Source organism: Podarcis erhardii (assembly GCF_964252035.2).
Source record: "Podarcis erhardii genome assembly, chromosome: 13".
In the NCBI taxonomy this organism is placed as follows: domain Eukaryota; kingdom Metazoa; phylum Chordata; class Lepidosauria; order Squamata; family Lacertidae; genus Podarcis; species Podarcis erhardii.
Window position 1 is genome coordinate 3587960 of NC_138502.1, and position 24389 is coordinate 3612348.

The 24389-nt window shown below is 47.0% G+C and overlaps 1 protein-coding gene across 2 annotated transcripts in view; it reads left to right on the forward strand.

Moving 5' to 3' along the window:
- The first annotated feature begins 324 nt into the window (after positions 1–324).
- The window catches only part of EFNB3 (ephrin B3), a 72944-nt gene continuing 48879 nt past the window's right edge, over positions 325–24389 (forward strand). For both annotated transcript variants that reach the window (XM_081835789.1, XM_081835788.1), the window contains exon 1: positions 325–591. In XM_081835789.1, the coding sequence (XP_081691915.1) occupies positions 473–591 (119 nt within the window). In that variant the 5' untranslated portion in view covers positions 325–472. The remainder of the gene's footprint in view (positions 592–24389) is intronic.

Below are 24389 nucleotides of genomic sequence, written 5' to 3' on the forward strand. Positions count from 1 at the left end.
GTTTCTTTCTCCCCAGATTATTGTCTCCAGCTTCTCCTCGGGATCTGGGCAGGCGCCTCAAACTTTCCGGATCTGCCGAAAAGCTGGTGCCAAGGCGAGGATTTATAAAACTTTACTGACCGAGGGGATTTAGACAGACCTATCCTTTTTTTTAAAAAAAAAGCAAACCTCTCTCTCCCTTTCTCAATCGATCTCTTTTTTTTAAACATGCAAAATAACAATATTATTAGTATTCTCTTTTGCGTGCGTCTGCGCTTTTAGCCCCGGTCTGTTTGCAAAAAAAAAGGAGTGCTCTCTCGCTCTGCCTTCTTGGATTTTTGTGTGTGTGTGCGCGGGAGAGAGAGATTGTCAAAGAAAGAAAACAAAGGAGAAGAAAGAGAGAAAAGGGGGGGAGAGAGAAAAAAGACTGAAGGGGATTTGGTGCCCCCCTTCCTCCACAAAAAAAAAAAGGAGTTGTGCCTCTCTCGCAGTAATGGCCCCAGGAATCTCATGGGTTGGATTTTATACAGGTCTCCTGTTCGCTCTGCTAGAACTCTGGTTTATAGAAGGGCTCAGTTTGGAACCAATCTATTGGAACACCTCGAACAAAAAGTAAGTATTTTGGAGTGTGTGTGTGTATCTGTGGGTTGTGTTCCCTGCTTACGCACCGGGTCCAAAGTATGTCGTGTGCTGGGATGGCGTGGGGGGTATTGCACTGTGCAAATTCTCCTGGTGGGGTGTGCGCGCAGAAGTTTGGCACAGGGTGTGTGTGTGGGGGGATCTATGTGTGCATTATTTTATTTTTGGAAAGAAATGAAATCTTACATGGATTCTTGAGTTTGCAAAATCCTGGACTCAGAAACCAGGGAATCTAGGGAAATGCAGGATCCCTTGTGCTTTGGTGCGGGTAGTTGTGGTGGTCAGATTTCAAGGGAGTCCTTCTACAGAAGGCTAGTTTCACACCAGTTTCGCTCCAGCTCCTTCACATTTTTAATACATTCCCCTTTTGCAAACTTCGGGATCGTCCATTCCCTACTCCTGTGGGTTTCATCCGGCCGGGTTAGGAGGACAAGACTTGCAACTGGGTGAGAATTTGATTCTTGGGTTTGCATCAAGAGCTGTTTGTTTTAAAAATATATATACAGTATATCCAGAGTGAGGCAAGTTTTGATTCCAGTGTCTTCCTCTCCTTAAAGTGTGATTTCCTTCTCTCTCCCTCCCCTCTTAGCCCTGAAGAGTTTATTTTGATAACTGACTCCAGCTTAGTTAGGGGAGGTTTATGCCTGGCTCCACAGGGTTTTGAAAGTTCCAGTCTCCCCTCTCTGCAAAACAGCACTACCAAAGAGTTGTCAGCTGTGTCGGTGTGTGTGTTTTGTGTTCTTCACACCCTGATGCTAAAACACATTTGCTCCTGGAAGTTAATTTCAGTGGAACTCCCCTAATTAAATATGGAATGTCAGCAATCCAGGAGGGTTTGCACCCTCTGTGCGCAGGGGATAACTTAAAAACCATGCTCATCTGTAATCTAAAGATTGAATGATGAGCTTGTATGTCTTGCTGTGATGGCCTCCCCCCCCCCCCCCTTTTTGCAAACCAGCTGCTGCAAGAGATTTTCTGCGCACTTGATGTTTGGTTCCATAATGGTTGTTGAAAAGGCACTGGGGCATGTGGAGGTGTGTTGGTGTGTTGGTGTGCAAGCATTGCTGCTTCCAACTTTTTTGGGGCGATTTGGGTGGGTCTGTGCAGACTGGGTTCTGTAATTATCTGTGTTCCTCTTTTGTGTGCTCACATTCACTCCTGTCTCTGTCTGTCTCTCTCTCTCTCTCTCTTTGTATGTGTGGATTAAATGTTCAAAACGCACAAATCCTTTTTTGGGGGGCTGGCAGGCAGGGGGCACTCCCCCCCCTCGCTTGGGAAGTTGTTCTGCGGTGCATTGAAATGAATGGGCAGGACAGGAAGTTATTATGCGCTGCCCATTTTTGTAAAATGCATGTGCTCACATGCACACACATACACACTCCCTCCCAGATCACAGCTTTAATCGGTCAGACTAAAAACATACTTTCATTTCTTGCTCCTCTTTTCGCAGTTTCCAAAACTGGCTGTTTTCCCCTTGAGCTGGTTGAGGTTCTCTTGAGATGGGATGAATACTTTCTCCCCCCCCCCCTCTTCACACACACACACACACACACACACACTGCTGCTTGAGTCCCAGAAACTGACTCCCATCTGTTAACAATTGTGGCTAAACCCCCAATAACTTCTGAAACCCTAGTCCTCCTTGCAAATTTTTTTTCTCTTCTCCTTAAGCAAGGAGGAGGTTGGATTGGAATAATTTCCATAGGAGCTGAGATTCAGCATCACATCATTTTTATTTCTTATTATTGAAAAAAGAAAAAAAAAACAGTGTTGGGGAATTGGGGAGGGAACTGGGGGGCGGGGAGAGAGAGAGAGAGAGAGGAAAGCAAGGCGGTTGTTTGTCAGAAAAATCTCTCTCTCTCGCACTTGGGGGAAAAAAACCTGTGATTCATAAGTGCTACAATTTGCGCTCTGTCGCCATGCGAGGCAACGCTTCCTAGCAACAGAAATATATATTAGAACTTAATAGGCCTATTTGCCTAAATCATGGTGTGTGTGTGCATGTGCGTTTTTCTCTTTCTTTCTACCTTTTCTCTCACCTTAGAAATCTCCAAAGGGAGGAGGGGAAATTACGTTTTTTTAAAAACATCACACATTTCCTCCCCCCTCGCCCACTCCTTGATAAATGTGCACATCTGATCATCAAAACTCTGTTGGAAACAATCAAAAGGGACTGAGGGGCAGGTTCTCCACATTTACTTATTTAAAAATTGCAAACCTGAGCAGAGCAGGCCTCCAGCCTCTCTCTTTTCTCTTGGTTTTGTGGCCACAATTCAGTGGAAAATTTCTCCAGCGTTGAAGCCCCATAGGAATGAATGGGTTTGGCAAGAACACAGACTGCCTCCAGCCCAAGGCCACATTCATGCCGGTGTGGCTCCCACAGCAGAACTTTGCAAAAAAAATATAATTCAACATACAACTGCTGCTTTCTTGTAGTTTTTAAAATTTATTCCCATTTGTGTCCCAGCAGAGGTATCCCCTCCCCAGTGTTGGAATATCTCCTGTTTGGGGATTTTGGAGGGTGGAGGAGTGACATTATTATTATTATTATTATTATTATTATTATTATTATTATTTTCCTGCAGATTTAGGTCTGAAAGGGGAAGGATGGGCCAGAAGAAAGAGTGGTCCAGGCAGCTTCAGCTAGTTAGAGTTGGGTAAAAAAATTAGGGAAGGGGGAGCGCTTCTCTCCACTGGAAAAAATGTGGTCAAAGGGGGGGGGCATACCCTCAGAAGCTCTGGCCTGTGGGCTGCCCGCCGCGATTGTTTAAAACCAAGCAAGCGAAGGTTGTTTCTCAGAGGAAAAGTTGTTGTTTCCTGAGAACACACACAGAGCAGTCGCTCTTTAAATTGTTCTGCCCAACCCAGCAAAGATTGTGTCGCTTTTCCTATCCATTTTGTGGCTGGGGGTTTCTACTCCCCACTCTCCTAACTCATCTCAGGCCCCCCCCCCAGAAGAAAGAGAGAGTTTAGCATGAGTTGTGCATCTTTTTTTGTGACTCCCGCAGCCGCCACTTCTGGCGTGCGAGTTTGATGTGAATCGGAATATTTGTGTTTGTGTCTGTTGTGCGTACCTGTTTGGTTCCCCTCCCAAGCCAGATGGCTGCAATAGATTAATCAACTTAGAAAGCTTTTTTTAAAAGTTGATTGATCTGCTGCCTCGGCTGTCTTAATGGCACATGTTTGTTTGTGAGGAGGTGATATTGGTCCCGGCGAATGACTGCTGCAAAGGTCACGCAGATACATTAAAGGCAGGCTTTCCTTCCGGCAACAGCTTTTGATTTTTAAATAGTTGCGTCCTTGCGCTTTCCTCCCATATCTCGGCGAGCTGAGGTTCCCATAATGTGCAAATTTATTTAAATGCGACGAGTTAATGAGTCAATAAATTGGTTGACCGCCGTATCAAAAAAGGTGAGGCGTCTTTTCAAAAGTAAAGGTTGCGATTCTTTCATCCTGGGGTCCGTCTCAGCCGGAAGGGTGTTTGTGGAGGGAGGAGGGGAAAACACCCACCTGTGATGGTTATTGTGGCAAAAAGAAATAAATTAATCGCGTACGTCTAAAAGGATGTGAGAGTTGAATGCAATATCTCCCCCTCCCTGGAGTTGCTCATCTATTCTTTATTATCATCTTTCTTTCCCAGTGAAAAAAAAGGAGAGTGTGCTTTGCATTTTTTGCCTTCGCGATCAGACGGCAAACATTTTAGCCCGAGAGATGGGATGTCTTGTCCTCCAAGGGATTTGAATTCGTCCTCTTCTCGTTTCTCGCAACCCAGCCCTCTTGGAAATTCTGCCACACCCTGTAGACTTGGCTGAGATGGCTCTCAAGTGTCCTGGTGTCACTGTGACACTTCATCTGATTGTGGATTGTGAACTAACGGGTATCTCCTTTAATTCCCCTTCGTCCACACGGCTTTCTCCTCGAAATCCTGCTGTTCCCGCAACTTCCCTTTCCCCTAAATCCAGAGATTACCCCTGCGACCATTGTGGCTCTCTCCTATTCGGATTTTTCAAAACATAGGGAATCTCTGGATTTAGATAGCAGGACAGTGTTGGACGGCAGGAGATGGAGGAGATATTAAGCCGAGATGTGGACGGGGGAGCCCTTAATCTCTTTCGGGTGCCAATGTGCCTTTAAAAGTGTGAATCCCGTAAGTGTAGAATCTCCTGCAGCCTGGTTTTGATCAGGTATGTTTCTGCACCTACCCTTGATGTTCATCCTTGGTGTACCATTGTCTCGAGAGTCAATGGAGTGTGCCTCCAGGGGTGAAGTCAAACTGCTACGTTAGCTTGTCCCTGGGGCACAATCCTGGGAGGTGCGTCTGGAGTTCCTGGGCTGCCCAGATGACAAGACTCCTCTCTTGGCTTCACTGTTGTGGTCCAAAGGGAAGCAGAGAGTAAGATGTTTGACACTAGGAGTCGTATCTGTGCAGGCACAGCGAACGAGAGGTACATGCCGATCACACATGACCACAGACCTACGGCCTGCCTCCGTGTCGGGTGGACGAGGTGTGTGACCTTCCAGATCATGTTGAATTTTAACTCCCATGATCCGTCACCACTAGCCAAGCTGGCAGGAACTGCTGTGGGTTAGCAGTCCAGAAAACATCCAAAAAGAAGCTCCATCGCTTCCTTGACTTGTGCAGAAGGTGCTTTCATCCCCCAGCCGTGAAAGAAGTCAGGCTGGACAGCTCAGTTGGTTAGAGCAGGGTGCCGATAATGCCAAGGTTGCAGGTTTGATCCCCGTATGGGACAGCTGCACATTCCTGCCTTGTAGGGAGTAATAATAATAATAATAAATAATAATTATACCCCACCCATCTGGCTGGGTTTCTCCAGCCACTCTGGGCGGCTTCCAACAGAATATTAAAATACTATAACCTATTAAACTTTAAAAGCTTCCCTAAACAGGACTGCCTTCAGATGTCTTCTAAAAGTCTGGTAGTTGTTTTTCTCTTTGACATATGGTCGGAGGGTGTTCCACGGGGGGGGGCCACTACCGAGAAGGCCCTCTGCCTGGTTCCCTGTAACCTCAATTCTCGCAGGGAGGGAACCGCCAGAAGGCCCTCGGAGCTGGACCTCAGTGTCTGGGCAGAACGATGGGGGTGGAGACGCTCCTTCAGGTATACTGGGCCTTTGAGGCCGTTTAGGGCTTTCACGGTCAGCACCAACACATTGAATTGTGCTTGGAAATGTACTGGGAGACAGTGTAGGTCTTTCTAGACCAGTGTTATATAGTCTCGGCGGCCGCTCCCAGTCACCAGTCTAGCTGCCGCATTCTGGATTAGTTGCAGTTTCCGGGTCACCTTCAAAGGTAGCCCCACGTAGAGCGTGTTGTAGTAGTCCAAGCAGGAGATAACTAGAGCATGCACCACTCTGGCGGTTGGACCAGTCTGCGGTTGGACTAGAGCAGGCAGCCCCAACCTTTGGCCCTCCAGATGTTTTGGACTACAGTTCCCATCATCCCTGACCACTGTTCCTGTTAGCTAGGGATCATGGGAGTTGTAGGCCAAAACATCTGGAGGGCCGCAGATTGGGGATGCCTGGACCAGAGGATGCTCAGGGTCCCTCTGTGATTCTAAGTCCATCGCCCTCTCCCCTTTTCAGCTCTGGATTTTAGTCTTCCAGCTCTAACTCGGTGGCTCCGCCATTTCCACTGATCAAAACCCTCACTTCCCCTGGAAGCATGAGTGATGGGCGCATTGTGAAGGGGGAAAGCCCTTTGGCTGCCCCAACAATGAATATTTAAGCCGGCGAAAGTACGCAGAGACGTTCTGTGTGCATTGCAGTGGGAGGCTGTGCGTCGTTCTAATCTGCAACGGATTTCTATATTTTCCGAAAAGAATTGTTTTCGTTCTTTTATTTATTGTAGTGGGCTGTTTCGGGAGGCCTTAGGACCTGAAAGGCAGTGGGCAAATTTTGGGTGTGTCTGTGTGTGTGTCTGTGTGTGTGAGACCAGCACATTAGTCGCATCAATGTCCACTACCAAAACGCTTTCAAGCAAAGTTGTCCTGGTGTTGATTTCTCTGTAGTGGCCACAGCTTGTCCCATGTTTCAACCCACTGTCCAGTAGAGCAGTTAACTAGTTTTTTTTAGGTCCTGTTTTAATGCAAAGCTGCCCTCTTTAGATTAGGGGTTGTTTCCACCTCTTTCAAAACGTAGTGAGCCCCACTCTGCTGCAGTTGGGGACCCCCCCCCCCAAAGTCCTGCCCTCATGACACAACATGATGGCACAAACAGCCTGGGAACTGCAGGCTTCTTCACTTTTTACAGGCTGGATTCTGCGATTGCAGCAATAGGAAAGACCATGGCTCTATGGCCAGGGGTCAGCAAACTTTTTCAGAAGGAGGCTCAGACCTTGTGGGGGGCTGGACTATATTTTGGGGGCAAAAATGAACGAATTCCTGAGCCCGGCTTTGGCTGGGGAGGGCGGGATATAAATAAAATTTTATTATTATTATTACTATGCCCCACACATAACCCAGAGATGCATTTTAAATAAAAAGCACACATTCTACTCATGTAAAAACACGCTGATTCCCAGACCGGCTGGATTTGGCCCCCAGGCCTTAATTGCCTACCCATGCTCTATGGCAGTCCAGAAAGCTCAGACATTAAATCCCTGACATCTCTGGTCAGAAAGCAAGTGATGCAAAAAAACCTTTCTTGGTCCAAGACCCTGGCAGACCATTGGGCTTGATAGGGAAGGGGTTGCCCTGACGAAGAGCGTCTGTTTTCCATCTGCAAAAGTTGCCGGATTCAATCCCCGGCCGGTAGGGCTGGGAATGTCCCCTTCCTGAAACCTTGCCAGGCAAGAACTGAGCTAAGGTCTAACTCGGTATATAAGGCAGTTTTTCCACGTAGAAAACTGGCTTGGTGGAAGGCGATTCCTGAGATCTGCGGATGAAGGGCAATATACAAATTTAGTCAATAAAAATACTTGAGGGGCACACTTATTTTGGGTTGTGCGCCTCACGTTTGGGATGTTGCTTTTCGTTGCGTTGCAAGCTGTGTTTTTGCAACAGGGTAGCTGTCGTGATACGACTGTCTCACCCCCGGTGAGGAAAGTTGTGTGGCTTTTTGGGCCACAAGCCCCGATAAACTTATACAGTACGGCTGCATCTTGCGCATGGGTTCAATTCCAAGGGTTCCGTGTATACACGAAAATCGCGCGCACCCAAAGCCTTGGAGCTCTCCTGCAGCTAACAGGTATGGGGAGGAGAGGGGACTTGCCTAGCAAGCAAGGCAGATATCTTAAAAGCTCTTTTTGTGCTGGGTAACCCCAAGGGGACAACCCCGTGCAAAAATAATTTTTAAGCGCTCTGCTTTGCTTGGATTTGACTTGCGCCGTTTCCACCAGCCGCACAAGGTTGAAATCGTGCAAGTTAAAATGTGCGTTAGAGGTGGTTGAATGGTGCTGTGGTTTTATCTGAGCTCTGGCGCGCTAATTTGGATTAAAAACTTTGCAGGCGTTCTCGTACCCCTTGCCCCGGGGTGTGTGTGTGTGTTTGTGTGTCTCTCATGTTACGCTCTGCTCAGTTGCGTCAACTTTAGCCTGCACCCCAGAAGTTGTTCGGTCCGCTCATCCTATCTGGCAATGATACTTCTTTCTGAAAAAATTGTGTTGGCTTCCCTCTTTTCTCCTGTTATCACAGGTAGGGCAGATCCACATCAGAAGCGGGCGAGCGGTTATTCAGGTTCTACTGGTAAATCGTCTCCGAATGATTTATAGTAGATCATCCAGGGTTTTTGACTCCCTGTTTAATACTTCTCAGCAACTGAGGAACACCTTTTCTGCCTTAAACGAAGCTGCTGAAACATTGAAAACTTGGGAAGAGCCAAGAGTGGACTTTTGTTATGTGAGCTCGGTTCTGTTCCGGTGCTGAGAACAAATGTGCTCCCAGGTTCTCGCTATTTCCAGGTGGGATTTAATTCCGGAAATTTGGGCCGAGGAGTTGCAGTTGCTTGGGATGTGCTGTGCAACAAACTCTCTTCCCCAGAAGACCAGACTTTCTAGCGATAAGGAAAGTGATACGAGAAATGGACTGGAAAGTGTCGGATAATAACACTTGCTCTGACGCCACACCGTCTAAGCTCCCTGAAAACAGATTGTGATGAATGCTAAATAAAAGGGAGGCTCCTGTAAGGTTCGAATGTGCTCTGAATGTGCTTTTTGCATGTGACTCTGGTTGGCAAATCTTTGGGTCTCCGTAAAAAGCAAAGTAGATCTGACAGACTTAAATTCTATCCACCCCTAATCTACGCAACAAACTTGTATATTTTTGATTACCGGTTTTAGCCTCCTTGGTTCTCCTCCTGCCCACCCTCAAAGGGTCTTGGGAATTGTAGTTTTGATGAAGATGCCAAGACCTCAAAAGATATTCTCAGCCTCCTTCGCACAGTTTCCTGGAGAGAACGCCTGACTCCTGAACCATTTTGAAATCTGTTGCGTGCAGATGGATTCAGCCAGAGTGTCAAGACAGCAAAAGGCTGCTAGCCTGACCCAACGCGCAGTCTGTTTTTTTGGCCTATAGGAGGGCATCGGTAGATGTGTAAAAGATCTGGGAGGATTTGAGATTTTGCATGAAAATGTTTTCTCCCCGTTGGTTATCTGAGAATAAGCCCTGCTGCAGGCCTGCTCATTTATTCACAGAAGTATTTATATACCACCTCGTGTACAATATCAGTGGGGTGTAAGACTATGGATACTTTAATATAATAAAAAAGACAAAATACCATGCAGACATTAGACAGTACCAAATGATCATTTAGAACGACTGGCCCGATCATAAGAAAAATAAAGGAGATCAGGCCTGTTGGCATAAAAAGGTATTCATGAGATACCAAAACGTCAGAGGTGAGGATGACTAATGAATCTCCGCTGGAAATGTGTTGTTGTTGTTGTTGTTTTTAATTATATCCTGCCCTTTCTCTAGGGTGGGACTCAAGGCGCCTTACGCAACTCAAAACACAGATAAAACACAGAAGGCTATGAACGTATAAAAGATAATAGTTAAAAGGCAAAGAAACAATAATAAAATAAAAATGAATTTATTGAACTACAAATAGTAAAAAAAACAGCACAGCACTCTTTAAAAGCCCTTTCTTTTTTTAAAAAAAGTCAATCCCCCAAAGCCAGTCAGAATAAAAGTCTTTTGTTGTCCTGCCGGCGGAAGGGCAGCAAAGAGGGAGCCAGTCTGGCTTCTCTAAGCAGAGAGTTCCAAAGTTGCCTGCGGGGAGCCACCACCAAGAAGGCCCTGCCCCGCATCCCTGTGAGGGTGGCGGGAGCGAGAGAAAGGCCTCCCTCAAAGATCCCAGAGCCCAGGCAGATTCAAAGGGGAGAATACGGCCCTTCAGACAGTCAGAGCAGAAGCCAGATAGGGATTTATAACTCATAACCATCCGTGTGAATTGTGAGCAGTGTCCATCTCTGTAATAATAATAATAATAATAATAATAATAATAATAATAATAATTTATTATTTGTACCCCGCCCATCTGGCTGGGTTTCCCCAGCCACTCTGGGCGGCTTCCATAAAAACCAAAAATACACTAAAATATCACAGATTAAAAACTTCCCTGAACAGGGCTGCCTTAAGATGTCTTCTGAATGTCAGGTAGTTATTTATTGCTTTGACATCTGATGGGAGGGTGTTCCACAGGGCGGGCGCCACCACCGAGAAGGCCCTCTGCCTGGTTCCCTGTAGCTTTGCTTCCCATAATGAGGGAACCGCCAGAAGGCCCTCGGCGCTGGACCTCAGTGTCCGGGCTGAACGATGGGGGTGGAGACGCTCCTTCAGGTCTACTGGGCCGAGGCCGTTTAGGGCTTTAAAGGTCAACACCAGCACTTTGAATTGTGCTCGGAAACGTAAACCGTTTAAAGCGGTTTGGAAGCCATAGTGGCGGCGGCTGACGAGCGAGGCCTTTGGGTCCTAGCGGATAGTTCCGTGAAGACGCCAACGCTCTGCGTGGCGGCAGCTAGGGAAGAAGCAAATTCGGCGCGAGGGATCGCGATCTGCAAATAAAACCAAAAATAGAGCATAATGCCGTCATGTGCGAACCTACAGGGCGACCGCGCTTGGGACGCCGTGTATAGTTCTGGTCACGCCAGAGAAAAGTTTCCTTCCTCTCTCGCAATCGTAGAACCCAGGGCCGTTTGGTGCAGCTGGGTAGGGGAAGGCGAAAGAAAGTCCTTGTCACGCCGCGTCGTCCAAACGGTGGGCTACACTCCTGCAAGTGACGGGCGCCATCTTGGAAGGCTTTGCAAAAGGATTAGGCGGGTTCCCGGAGGACGGAGGCTGTCTGTGGTTGCTAGGCCGTGTTTTCCCTCCATCGTTTCTTGGAAACCTTGAGAGGGGAGAGTCCTGCTTGCGGTCTTCCAAAGAGGTGGCCGTCAGAACAGGACGCTGGGCTCGATGGACCTTGGCCCTGACCCAGCAGGGCTTTCTGCTTACGTTCACACATGCACGCCGACACTTGAGATCCTTGTGTCATGCAGCGGACGGATACTAAGGGGGCCTAACTCGAGCTGCGGACTCTGGGGCATGTCCTGGCGGAAACGGCGCATGTTCCCGTCAGCCTGTCTGCCTTTGCCTCGGTTTCCCCCGCAGGAAACAACCGCAGCCTTCATCTCAGGGGTGTTGCCTCATGCGACGAATGCCGGCAATGTTTGCTAACCTCTCCGCGTGGAAAGGAGTCCGCTTGCAAGTTTTATGCGGAGATTTTCCGGCGCCGCCTTCCTGCGTAACCCGCAAGCCCCCTCGCCGAAGCTGACCCAATAAAAGTGATCCGCTTACCTGTTTCAGTTTGGCAGCTGTAAAAACCAGCAGTCAATCTGGGTGCAGCTTTGACGGCTCGGCTCCTTGTAAAATATTTTCTTCCTCTTGACACCTGGGGAGTTGCCTGTGATTCCTTGGCAAACAGATGTCAAATTGTTTAAGGCGTTTTTTTGTCTTTATCTCCTGTCAGGCAATTCGGCATGAAGAATATATTCTTCCCGTTTGCCACTAGGAAACGCCACCCCTTTGCCGAAAATGTGACATTTATGATAGGTAAGAATCTCACATCTCGAGTGCTTCTGTGGAGTCAGTCTGGCACTCGTTTTGATTTTTCTCTCTCCCCCCCCCCCTGTTTTTTTTAAACTGGTGCACCCAGGTTTTATCCTTCCTTGCAAATGAAAAACCAGCCGATCTGAAGTCACTTGACATTGTCCCTTACGGGGGCTTCTGGCCTTGATGGTCCTTGGTCCCGTCCCCGTCCCCCAAACCGCGTGTGGCAAACTGTAATCTGTTTCTGATTGTAGCCTTTATACTCTTTTGTCTTGCCGAGTAATCTTGTGGAGAGGATTCGGGGCGTGAGGGGTCCTGCCCTCGCATCCGCGGCAAGGTCCGGTTGGATGACCTTGATCGTCTTTTGCAGAGATGTAATTGCAGAACGCCGTACTTTTACTTCAGAAGCCTATCATTTCAGAGGAGGAACTGCGTGCTGATTTCTTTTCCCTTCCTTTGGAAAAAAGAGAGACTTGTGTGTGTGTGTGTGTGTGTGTGTGTGTGTGTGTGTGTGTGTGTACCGTACATTTAAAGCACGTCCCTCCTCCTTTGCAAAGAATCTTGGGAACTGTAGCTCTGTGAGGTGTAAACTATAGTTTCCAGGAATCCCTGGGGGAAAGACTCACTTGAATGGTGTGTGTGTGTGTGTGTGTGTGTGTGTGTGTGTGTGTCTATACAGTCATACCTCAGGATGAATACGCTTCAGCTTAAATATTTTTGGGTTGTGCTCCGCGGCGACCCGGATGTAACGGAGCGCGTTACTTCCGCGTTTCGCCACTCGCGCATGCGCAGACGCTCAAAATGACGTCACGCGTATGCGTGAAAGCGGTGAAACACGACCCGCAGACACACAGTCGCATCTTATGTTCGCTTCAGGATGCGAACGGGGCTCCGGAACGGATCCCATTCGCATCCAGAGGTACCACTGTATTCCACTTTTACTTCCAAGGAGGTGCACATGGTTTTCCTCCTCTGCATTTTCTCTTCACATCAACCTTGCAAGGTCATCCAGTGAGCCTTATGACTGAGCGGGGATTTGAACATGGCTGCCAAGTCCGCTCAGCCCGCGGGTGATTTCCAGACCATGCAGATGGATGGCACAAGAGTCCCTTTGATCATGTGCAAAGTGCCTTTTCCTCGCGACCGGTTTTCACGAACGGTGCGTGATGCCACAAGGAATAATGCTGAACACTGAAGCCCAGCCTGATTTCCTCTCTTGTCTCTCAGAAGTCTGGAATTATTCCAAAACCATTCCCGGTTTTATGCGCTTCAGACCCATTGCCTCAACACCATGGCCACAGCCGCCTTCAAGTCCCTCAGGCCGTTTGGGATAAACGAGATATTTTAAAATTAAAGTGATGCCTTTTTTCTCTCTGGAGCAACAAACCGAACGAAACCGGGGTTTTCTGCCTCCTCGTTTTAAACAAATAAACAAATCTCCTGAATTTCGACACTGAATCTCTCAAATGCATCTTTGGGGGGGATGCACAGATGTTTATGCGGCAGAAAAGTTGCTGTTGTTTTGCAGGCCCTCCGAGTGCCTTCCGGAAGGTTCCGTTTTGTTGTAGGCGTAAGGAAACATCTTTTACAAATTCATATTTCCACATTGCTTATTAACGGTTGCAACATTGAGGGGCAGATCCCGGTATGCATATGCATATGTGCCATTGCCAAATATTACATTGGAACAAAGTGTTAACGATTGCGCAGCTGCCCCAGCCCAGAAAAAATCCATCCGTCTTGAAACCCATGCGAATTTAGATGGGGGTGGTGTTGACAGCTACATCGCCTATTCTGATACCCAGATTCCCAGATATTTTTCACCAGCTCTGATCAGTGAGGCAGTACAATTAATCAGCGAATGTTTTAATCACGGGTTAAAACTTTGCTGCCGTATAGTTCTATTAGCTAATCAATCAAAAGCTTGGTTGTTGTTGTTGAGTCTTGTCCGCCTCTTCGTGGCCCCCTGGACCAGAGCACGCCAGGCCCTCCTGTCTTCTACTGCCTCCCGCAGTTGGTCAGACTCATGCTGGTAGCTTCGAGAACACTGTCCCACCATCTCGTCCTCTGTCGTCCCCTTCTCCTTGTGCCCTCCATCTTTCCCAACATCAGGGTCTTTTCCAGGGAGTCTTCTCTTCTCATGAGGTGGCCAAAGTCTTGGAGCCTCAGCTTCAGGATCTGTCCTTCCAGTGAGCACTCAGGGCTGATTTCCTTCAGAATGGAGAGGTTGGATCTTCTTGCAGTCCATGGGACTCTTTAAGAGTCTCCTCCAGCACCATAATTCAAAAGCATCCATTCTTCGGCAATCAGCCTTCTTTATGGTCCAGCTCTCACTACTGGGAAAACCATAGCTTTAATGATAAGGACCTTTGTCGGCAAGGTGGTGTCTCTGCTTTTTAAGATGCTGTCTAGGTTTGTCATCGCTTTTCTCCCAAGAAGCAGGCGTCTTTTAATTTCGTGACTGCTGTCACCATCTGCAGTGATCATGGAGCACAAGAAATTAAATCTCTCACTTCCTCCATTTCTTCCCCTTCTATTTGCCAGGAGGTGATGGGACCAGTGGCCATGGTCTTATTTTTTTTTTATGTTGTTGAGCTTCAGACCATATTTTGCGCTCTCCTCTTTCATCCTTATTAAGAGGTTCTTTAATTTCTCCTCAAATCGAAAGCTAGATAAGCCTAAATTTACTTTTTAAACAACAACAACTGCAAAACACCTTGTTTGACCATCTTCTGTGCAGACAGGGATATGGGTTGCAAACAAGGCTCTGGAACTGATTTACTGTATACCAAGGCCTCTGGTTGTCTTTTTTGGTTCTGACTGATCATCAGGCTCACAAAAAAAACCCCCACACCCAGCTAGGAAACCCAGGAGGTGCAATTCCTCAGGATCCTGATTATATTTTGGGGTGAGGGTTCCCATGGACCGAACTTCATCCAGGTGTGTCTGTGATTGTTCTTAGGTGAGCAGGATGGGCCAGAAGTGATGGGGAGGAGGCAGCCTGGTACCCAGAAGTCCACTCTTGGTTCCATCTTGATGCCGTACGATTTTTAATTGTATTTTCATTGCTCCTTTCTCTCCCCTCCCCTTATCCATTGCTTTTCACTGTACTGCAGCTTGAATTCCGTAGAATTGTTCTTAACGCAGTAAAATGCAACGGATAAGAGATAAAGGAAGCGATGGAAGTGCAGTCGGAAACCCGGAAGCATCTGGCACAGAGGGAAAGAGGGGAGAAATCATTAAGTGGTCCATCGAGATCCTTGGAAAATCCTGCCTCTTGTTCATCTGAAATTTGGGGGTTTTGGGGGTGAGGTGGCTGGCTGCTATTTGCCGTTATCCTTCACCCAGCAGACATGGAGACCAACCGCAGCTTCCTTTAAGACGAGACCTTTCATGCTTGCGAAGATTGCGATCGTGTTCCCTTTTGGCCTTCCCAACCCCAAGCTAAATGACTCCAGCTCCTTTGAACTTTCCTAGACATTTTCTTCCCCAGGCCTCAAAAAGCATTTTGGGGCATTTAGGATCTCCCCCACTATTTTTCACAAGGGAATCGTAAGCGAGGGTCTTATCTTGGGAGAGAGGGCAGTTTGCCGGCTGGGGCAAGTCTTTTGCAGATGTTTTTCATGGCGGGGCTAGTGGCCATTAATTCTTACTTCTTTCAAGGGATAAAGCAGGTTTCTGGTTTGGGTTTTGTTTTGTTTTGTTTTGTTTTGTTTTTGTTTTTTTTGCAAATTGACCCGATGTATTCCAGCGGATTTTCGTAAAAAGTGTGAATGTGGTTTTGTGGCGGCTTCCACAGGGCAGTTTTGCTATAAACCTCTAAGAACATAAGAAGAGCAGGCCAAAGGCCCATCATAGCCCAGGAACCTGTCTCTTATAGTGGCCAACTAGGTGTCCGTGGTGGGAACCCCACGATCAGGATTCGAACACAAGATCCCTCTCTCTTCCTGTGGTTTTACAGCAACTGTAGTCCCCCATAGCCCTCTCTTCCATGAATTTGTAAAATCCTCTGTTAAGGCTAGCCAGTATATTGCCCACTGTAACTTCCTGTATGAGTGAGTCCAATAGTTTAACACAGCTATTCCTCTGAGCAGGTTTAATATTGGATACAACCCGTGGTACTGTTGCTTCATACAAATTTACTTTTTTTATTTTAACTTTTTCCAAAAAAAATTATTGGTTTTCCAAATTTATAACAAACATATCCACAAATATAAAAAGAAAACATCAAACAAACAAACATACCGTATTTTTTGCTCTATAAGACGCACCAGACCACAAGACGCACCTAGTTTTTGGAGGAGGAAAATAAGAAACAAAAAATATTCTGAATCTCAGAAGCCAGAACAGCAAGAGGGATCGCTGCGCAGTGAAAGCAGCGATCCCTCTTGCTGTTCTGGCTTCTGGGATAGCTGCTCAGCCTGCATTCGCTCCATAAGACACACACATATTTCCCCTTACTTTTTAGGAGGGGAAAAGTGAGTCTTATAGAGAAAAAAATACGGTATATCCTGACTGTAGAAATTCCACTTTTGTTATCGTTGTTAAGTGACTTCCTCGAATCCCCCTGGCTGAGTTTCAATATAAATCATTGTAGCAGTTTTCCAAAACTGATTTCCCATAAAATTTACTTAGTCCATTAACATCTATCTTTCTTTTCATTTTAACTTTTATCCATAGTATTCTACAATATCACATATTTAAATTCTAGACCAATCTGATACTTGCAAGTAATTCTATTTAAGTTATCTTAACATATTTAACTAAATAGTCTTTGAATTTCTTCCATTCCTCTTGATACTCCTCCTCCTTTGGGTCACGGACTCTTCCGGTCAGGTCGGTCCTTCATGCAAATTTAGGGCAGTATCCACATGACACGATCCTCATCTGAATGCTGAACCTGTGTCATCATCTCATTTCTTCTTTTGCGATCCCTCGTAGCTGAGTTAGATTGTCTTCCATAAACACAGTTTTAACAATGAGTCCGTAAGTGATTGTGGAGGCCAATTCTGGATCCACACATTATTCCACAGTGGGGACATTGGTTTCCAGGCGGGAGTCCATCACGGTGTGGATTTGCCAAGCGTGCCTTCCTCTTAGCGCGTTTCTCCCTTGCGTCCTGAGTTCGAGTGTCTTCAAAGCCCACGACACCTTTGGTAAAGGCTGTTCTCCAACTGGAGCGCTCGCAGGCCAGTGTTTCCCAATTGTCGCTGTTTATACTACATTTTTAAAGATTTGCTTTGAGGCAGTCTTTGAACCGCTTTTGTTGACCGTTACGCTTTCCATTTCTAAGTTCAGTTCATTCTCATTTACTTACCACTTCCATGGAATATCATCCAGTAAGTTGAAACAAAGGCCCTGCAGAAACCATCAGTCTGGTTTAAACTGGGGGCAGCAGAGCAGAGAATATGGGATGGGGCCTTCGGATGAGGACAGTGTTATGCAGACATGGAGAACTACTTGCATGCATAAGCAGCACAGTCCATTTTATTATTATTATTATTATTATTATTATTATTATTATTATTATGTGGTATACCACATCCTAGGTATACCTGCCAACCTAGCAGTTCGAAAGCACGTCAAAGTGCAAGTAGATCAATAGGTACCACTCTGGCGGGAAGGTAAACAGCGTTTCCGTGCGCTGCTCTGGTTTGCCAGAAGCGGCTTAGTCCTGCTGGCCACATGACCCGGAAGCTGGACACCGGCTCCCTTCGCCAGTAAAGCGAGATGAGCGCCGCAACCCCAGAGTCGTCCACGACTGGACCTAATGGTCAGGGGTCCCTTTACCTTTATAATACATATCTCAGGGTGGTTCATAATTAAAATTCCAAACGAAAACCACAAAATGCATAGTAGAAATAACAACAGCAGCAGCCACAACAAACTAATACCCCTTCCCACAACCAGGGATAGAAATTAGCCCAGGCTCCAGGGGCGAATGGGTCCATTTACGACCGCATGGAGATCCCTGGATACCAGGTTGGCAGGTGGGCAAAGCGAAATGTCCCTTAAGAGAAAGCTCTGAAATATTTCCCTTGGAAGTTTGAATTTGTTTTATTCTGTGTTCTTTTATTTGACGTTCCTCTTGTTGTAAACCGCTTTGAGGTTTGTGTTTTTTAAAGCGGTATAGAAATGAATAGCAACAAACGACAAATTTCATGGGCGGGGGGGAGAAAACGTCGCCTAGACAGCACACTGTGGCGGCCGAAACCTAAATTTGAGTTGTCATTTGGCAATTGGCTTATTTGTAAATGCGCATTGGATCTTGATCGTGAGTCCGTGATAAACTTCCATGAAGGGCCTGGCAAGAACCTTCAGTGCCATAATATTGCATTAACTCTGTTCAGAAGCGCAACATTTCCTCCTGTGAAAAAGATAGTTTGCCATCTCCCCCCTCTGTGTTTGTTTTTCCCCAAAAATTTTATTGATTTTCCAAAATTTTAAACAAATCATAACTGAACCTGGTCCAATCTTAGTAACATTGTTAAATGACTTCCTCAAATTCCCTTGACTGAATTTCATTATATATCATTGTAACGGTTTTCCAAAATAAAGTCTCATAAAATTTACTTCTGCTTTTTTTTGGGGGGGGGGGTTAATAATAATAATAATAATAATAATAATAATAATAATAATTTTTTATTTATATCCCGCCCTCCCCAGCCGAAGCTGGGCTCAGGATGGCTAACAACAACAAAATAAGACAACATTTTAAAATCATTTCATTAAAAAATTACTTCAAATCAAATTGATGGCAACCATTGGGTAGAGTTCTGTGGAGATTGCCAAAGGAGGGAGTCAGGCTGTGCCCTGGCCAAAAGCCTGGTGGAACAGCTCTGTCTTGCAGGCCTTGCAGAAAGATGTCAAGTCCCGCAGGGCCCTAATCTCTTGACCAGGGATGTTCCCTTTGTGGCACCCACAGCTGTGATGGTGCATAGCACCGCATTGCACCTGATAAGCCCCAGAATCTCTCTTGCAATACCCCTGAATTTAGGTTTCTCCCCCTTTTTCCTTCTTCCCCTAAATTGGGTTTGCAAACCCCCCCCCCATCCGCACTGCTCCCCGCCAAACGAGACCTTTTAAAAGCTCGTAGCGCAACGAGTTCTGTGGTGGTTAATGATGGCTGGGGAGAGCAATAAGGCCCTTTTCAGGTGGGGCACATCTGCTTACAGGTGTTGCAGGATAGCGCATGAAGCTTCGGCATGTGACCGTAAATCCACCTTCCTGTTCGGCCCTCGACTGCTTTTAAAAACTGGTTTCCTGCCCATTTTGAAAACCGCATTACATTAATTCCTCCCCGGCCCACCCCCATGCGCACAAACGGTGAAAAAAGCAGAAAAAGAAAGGGGGGGAGCTACAAAGTCCTTTTTTGTATTGTGGTTCTTTCAGACGCTGCTTTTTGTTGTTGTTCCATGGTGCAAATTCGGTTTACGGGCATAACATTTTTGGTTCTGGTCGGGGGTTTTGGCTAGGCACCGAATGGAAATTGTGATGACTATAGACGATCTACAAAGAGTTTTGGGTTTGGTTTTTTTTAAAGGGGGGGGTCATCTTTTTCTCCTTTGTGCAAGCGACTCTCATGTCCTTTCCACTGCCGTGTGCGCACTTAAATATCTGCTGATGCGGCCCAGTAAATCCCAGCTTTCTCCTTTTATTAAAATCGACAGTTCTGTGTCCCGGAGCCAGGACAGGCTCAGCTGCCTTGGCAGCGAAGTCTCCAAAGACTCCTCTGCTTACGACGTCGAAATTCCCGATAAAATTAAGGAGCAAATAATTGCACGCCCCTAATCGGACTCCGCAAGGGTGTCGCCGGTGTGACCTTCACGCTGTGCAGCGATGGCTGGACCGCCGGCGAAGAAGGAAACCTCCCTTGTACCTGGTCTCCATCACCTTTGAACCTGATCTAGCATAGCTGTTGGCCAGGCAAGATTCCAGGTGGTCTCTCCTCTCCTGATAATAACTAAGTCTTGACTCGGGGATCAAGATGGGCCGATCGGTCAATTTCAGTTTTTCTCAGGCTCCTAAGTTTCTGAGTATCAGATCTCCACATTTCCAAAATCGTATGCAACTTAAAAAATAAATAAATTCAACAGAGGTGTTTTAGCGCTAATTTCTTCCGATAAGAGTCATTTGCCCTAATGCACCCATTTTTGCAATATGCTTTATTGCAATATAATGTATATATATATTATTTTGGGTTGTGTTTTTTTTGCAAATTTACGCATTTATATGCACACTTTATGCTAGTGTAGCGGATCCCAACTTTTATGGGATCCATAGACCCATTTTTAACCTCAAGACATTTCACGGAAGACACCCCCAGCACCCTTGCCCTAATTGTTGTTTATTTTAGGCACCACTAAATAACGAAACCCAACGACGGAAAACCTCATTTGCAACTGTGCCAAAGTCAAAGAAAGGAGCAAACATTTATTTATTTCCTCAATGCACCCGCCGACCAGCAAACCAAGCGTTTAGTTCCAAAAGGTATTAAATATGAATTTATTTATTCCTAAATATGAATTCATTCATTCATTCATTTCATTTTCCCAGTATACTTACTGATCAAGCCCATTAGTTAATTCAGAAATGTATGAAAGATAACTTTATTTATAGCCATAAATAAATTCCTTCATCCGTTTCCCCAGGGTACCCAATGATCAGCAGCCCAACTAATCGATCAGACTGAACTAAAATACAAATTTATTTATTTATTTCCAAGTGAACCGGGTTGAAGCAATCCCCGAGAGAATTAAAATGAAAACTGTAATTGCCACTAATGTTACATATTCCCACGCAGAGGACTGCCGGCTGTATAGTTCAATGAAATCCCCAACCTCTGTCAGTAAAGCTATTTATGTGTACAGCTAAATCGATTCTATCTTACTTATATTTATTGTCTGATAAGGATTAGGAGGGGGAAAGCCCGACAACGGTCCACAAAAATAAAAACGATAAATCTCTGTGTGTGCGGTGTAACACCGTGAAGTTGTTACAGGAAGTACCAGGCTTTTTAACAACGACAAAAAAAAAAGGTGCCGGTACTCTTGAATACCCCCTGGGGGGGGGGACCCCTATCTGTGTATAATGCAACATAAGAAACCAAAATACACAACACACCGAAGACAAAGTTGGGAAGCCCATGTCCCTGGAATTTGCTGCCAGTCTGTTTTGTGTATGCCTTGTGCCAAGCACCAACGAAGGAAAAAGGAAGGGCGCAAGCCTTAATTCCATGGTCCATGTTCCCACGCTTTTGGGCGGCCATAAGATCCTCAGGAATATCCCAGCGTCCCTGGAGGTGGCGATGGAGGAGGAGGCAGCCACAGCCGAGGAAAGCAAGCGAACAGAGAAATCAGTAAGGCTGGGAGGCACATTCCCTGTGTACGCCTTTCGATACACGGCTAGAGAACAGCATTGCAAATCTGGGGAGATGTGGATTTCGGTGGATGGCCGTCGTTCGTTTCGCGTAGTGTTTCAGAAGTGTGTGGGCTTGTCTTTAAAGGAGAGCCAAATCAGGTGTTTTCTCCCGTCTCTAAGGTTACCAATTTTTTTTCCCAATTACAGTGGTACCTCGGGTTACATACGGTTCAGGTTACATACGCTTCAGGTTACAGACTCCGCTAACCCAGAAATAGTCCTTCAGGTTAAGAACTTTGCTTCAGGATGAGAACAGAAATCGTGCTCCGGCGGCGCAGTGGCAGCAGGAGACCCCATTAGCTAAGAACTAATGGCTAAGAACAGTTTCAGGTTAAGAACGGACCTCCGGAACGAATTAAGTACTTAACCTGAGGTAGCACTGTAAACCGGGGACACTTTTCAGCTTCAATGGATTTTGTACGGGGACTGATTTGTAAATCCGGGGACCATCCCCTGGAAATGGGGACATCTGGTAGCCTTATTCTAGAGGTGTGGGCAAACTTAATAATAATAATAATTTATTATTTATACCTCGCCCATCTGGCTGGGTTTCCCCAGCCACTCTGGGCGGCTTCCACCTGAATTTTAAAAACATTAAAAACTTCCCTAAACAGGGCCTCCTTCAGTTGTCTTTTAAATGTAAAATAATTGTTTATTGCCTTGACATCTGTTGGGAGGGCGTTCCACAGGGCGGGCGCCACCACCGAGAAGGCCCTCTGCCCTCGGAGCTGGACCTAAGTCTCCGGGCAGAACGATGGGGGTGGAGATGCTCCTTCAGGTATACTGGACCGAGGCCATTTAGGGCTTTCAAGCTCAGCACCAACACTTTGAATTGTGCCTGGAAACGTACTGGGAGCCAATGCAGATCTCTCAGGACCGGTGTTATATGGTCTCGGCGGCCGCTCCCAGTCACCAGCCTAGCTGCCGCATTCTGGATTAATTGTAGTTTCCGAGTCACCTTCAAAGGTAGCCCCACTTAAGCGCGGCATAGAGGAAACAGATTGTCTCCCTCTCTCACAACGCTAGAATTTGTGGCCATAACAAAGGAGGCTAAATGTTGGAAGATTCAGGGCACATAAAAAGAAGGGCTTCTTCATGCAGTCCACATGAAACTCTGGAACTCGCTCCCAGAGGAGGAAGCGATGGCCGCCATCTTGACCTTGAAAGAGGATTCTGGGAGAAAAAGCTTCCAGCGGCAACAGGCCGTGATGGTTATCTGTGGTCAGAGGCAGCGATGCCTTCGGGTACCACTTTTTGGAAGCCACTGGGAGGGAAGAGTCGATCTTGTGTTTGAATCCTGATTGCGTGTTTCCGATGGGGGCATCTGGTTTTCCTCTGTGAGAACAGGAAGGTGGGCCGCTGGCCTGATCCAGGAACCTCTCCTAATGTTGTTATGGGTGCGAGCGAGCAAAGCCACATGCTGCGAGGGTGGGGGGCGGAGAGGAAAGGAAATTCCTCCTCGGCTGCACACAATTAACTTCAGAAATTTATTGCCACGTTCGGGCGGAGGGGATCACGAGCTTTTAACAGGACGAGGGGAGCATTCCCCAACCCGGCGCTCACCAGATGGCCTGGGCTGCAGCCCCCGTCAGAAAACAGAACATCTGGAGGGGGGGCACCAGGATTGGGAAGGCCGGATTAGGCAAATGGAGGGGGAGATAGGTAATGGTGAACAACTCCGGAACCCCTCTCTGTCCCAGGCAGCGTACGGTATCTCCCCGATCGCCAGATGTGGGGGGCACGAGAAGGCCTAGCAGTTGCTACCATGCCTTCCCCGCTCCTGAGTTTTCCGGAGACATCTGGCCGGCCACTGTTAGCCGACCCGGAGTGCCAAACTACATTGCTCTTCCCTCTGACCTGAGACAGCGATTCTTATCGTCTTATGTTGCTGCCTAATTTGACTTGGGAAATAATTTTCCTTCCCGGAGCCCAAGTCCTGGCAGCCCTCGCCCCCGGAAGGGAGCGTCGTTTCCCCCCCTCGAGTGCCGCTTTAGTGCAAAACGTGCAACCAAACACACACACACACACACACACACACACACACACACACCGCACGGGAGGGGAAAAATGAGGCTGTGTATATGTTGCTGTTATTTTTAAAACCAAGGCGATAACGGCGGTTATCAATCACAACCAGCCGCCGAGGGCCTTCCCTTAAAAGCTGAAAATAATATCTGAAAGCTTGTTGATGGAGGATTAAGCTGGAGTTATCCATTGGAAGGGAAACTCGGCTGGGCGAGGGCGGCTCCGTCTCGGACGCCTGGCTGCGGCCATTCTCGATACCCACCGAGGGGAGGAACGGAATCGTGTCCATTTCCAGGAACTCTGGTGGAAAGCGATGGCTCAAATTAAATCCATCAGCGGCCCACTGTGATAGGAGGGCGTTTAGCTAGCCGTAATACCAGCTCCTGCCCCTTCCACTTTCCTGGTCTTGATTCTTTGGGCAAATCATCTCGGCATTGTGTCCAATTGGTCAAATCATCATCTATTGTGAACGCAGAATGGTTGGGAAAGGGGACCTTTATTTGTGGCATAATTTTTCTCCCTCCTCCTCCTCCTCCTGGCTTTTCTTTGGCTCCTGTTTTGACTTCTTGCTCTCCCCTCCTTCCAACCCTTTGTGTGATTCAAGAGCCCCTTGGAAACCAGAGCAGGGAGAACGGGGGGGGGGGGGGGATGTTCGTTGGTGAAGTGCCATCGTGTCACCTGGGCTCCGTGCATCTAGCAAAAGAGCAGAGGCCCAGTCGCCGATCGATGTTTCCGAGGCACTTAAAAATCAGTCCCCTCTTGTTAAATCAACACGCAAGTGTTCAGGCAGCGGGTAATTTGCCGCACTAATCTATATGGGGCTGCGCGAGTGCCGGCAACAGATCTATGGGCGCCCTTGCGAAACCGTGAGCGTGGAAGGGCACTTTTTTTTTTGAGCGGGGAACAGGAAACAATGCGATGCTTTCTACACACACACACACAGAGAGAGAGAGGTAGCAGTGAGATGGAAGCAATTTGCCCACAATGCATCACATATGGGCATTGTTGACGTGGGGCAGAAAGTAGAAGGCCTCTGAAGTCTCCAGGTTGGCCTAGTGCCCCTCTCATGGGGGCAGGCGGAGGGTCTGAATCTCCCAGCGAGCGAGAGTGCCTTTAATTATTGTTATTTTAAAATTAAGATTGTGCATGCAGCTTTCAAACTTCAGCCCTGCAGGAGCTGGCTGCAAATAATAGTATAAACTTGGGAGGGTAGAGGAGGCCCTCCAATTCTCCCTCCTCCCCTCTCCCAATTAGCCCCCATCTCCATGGCTCAGGCCTCGTT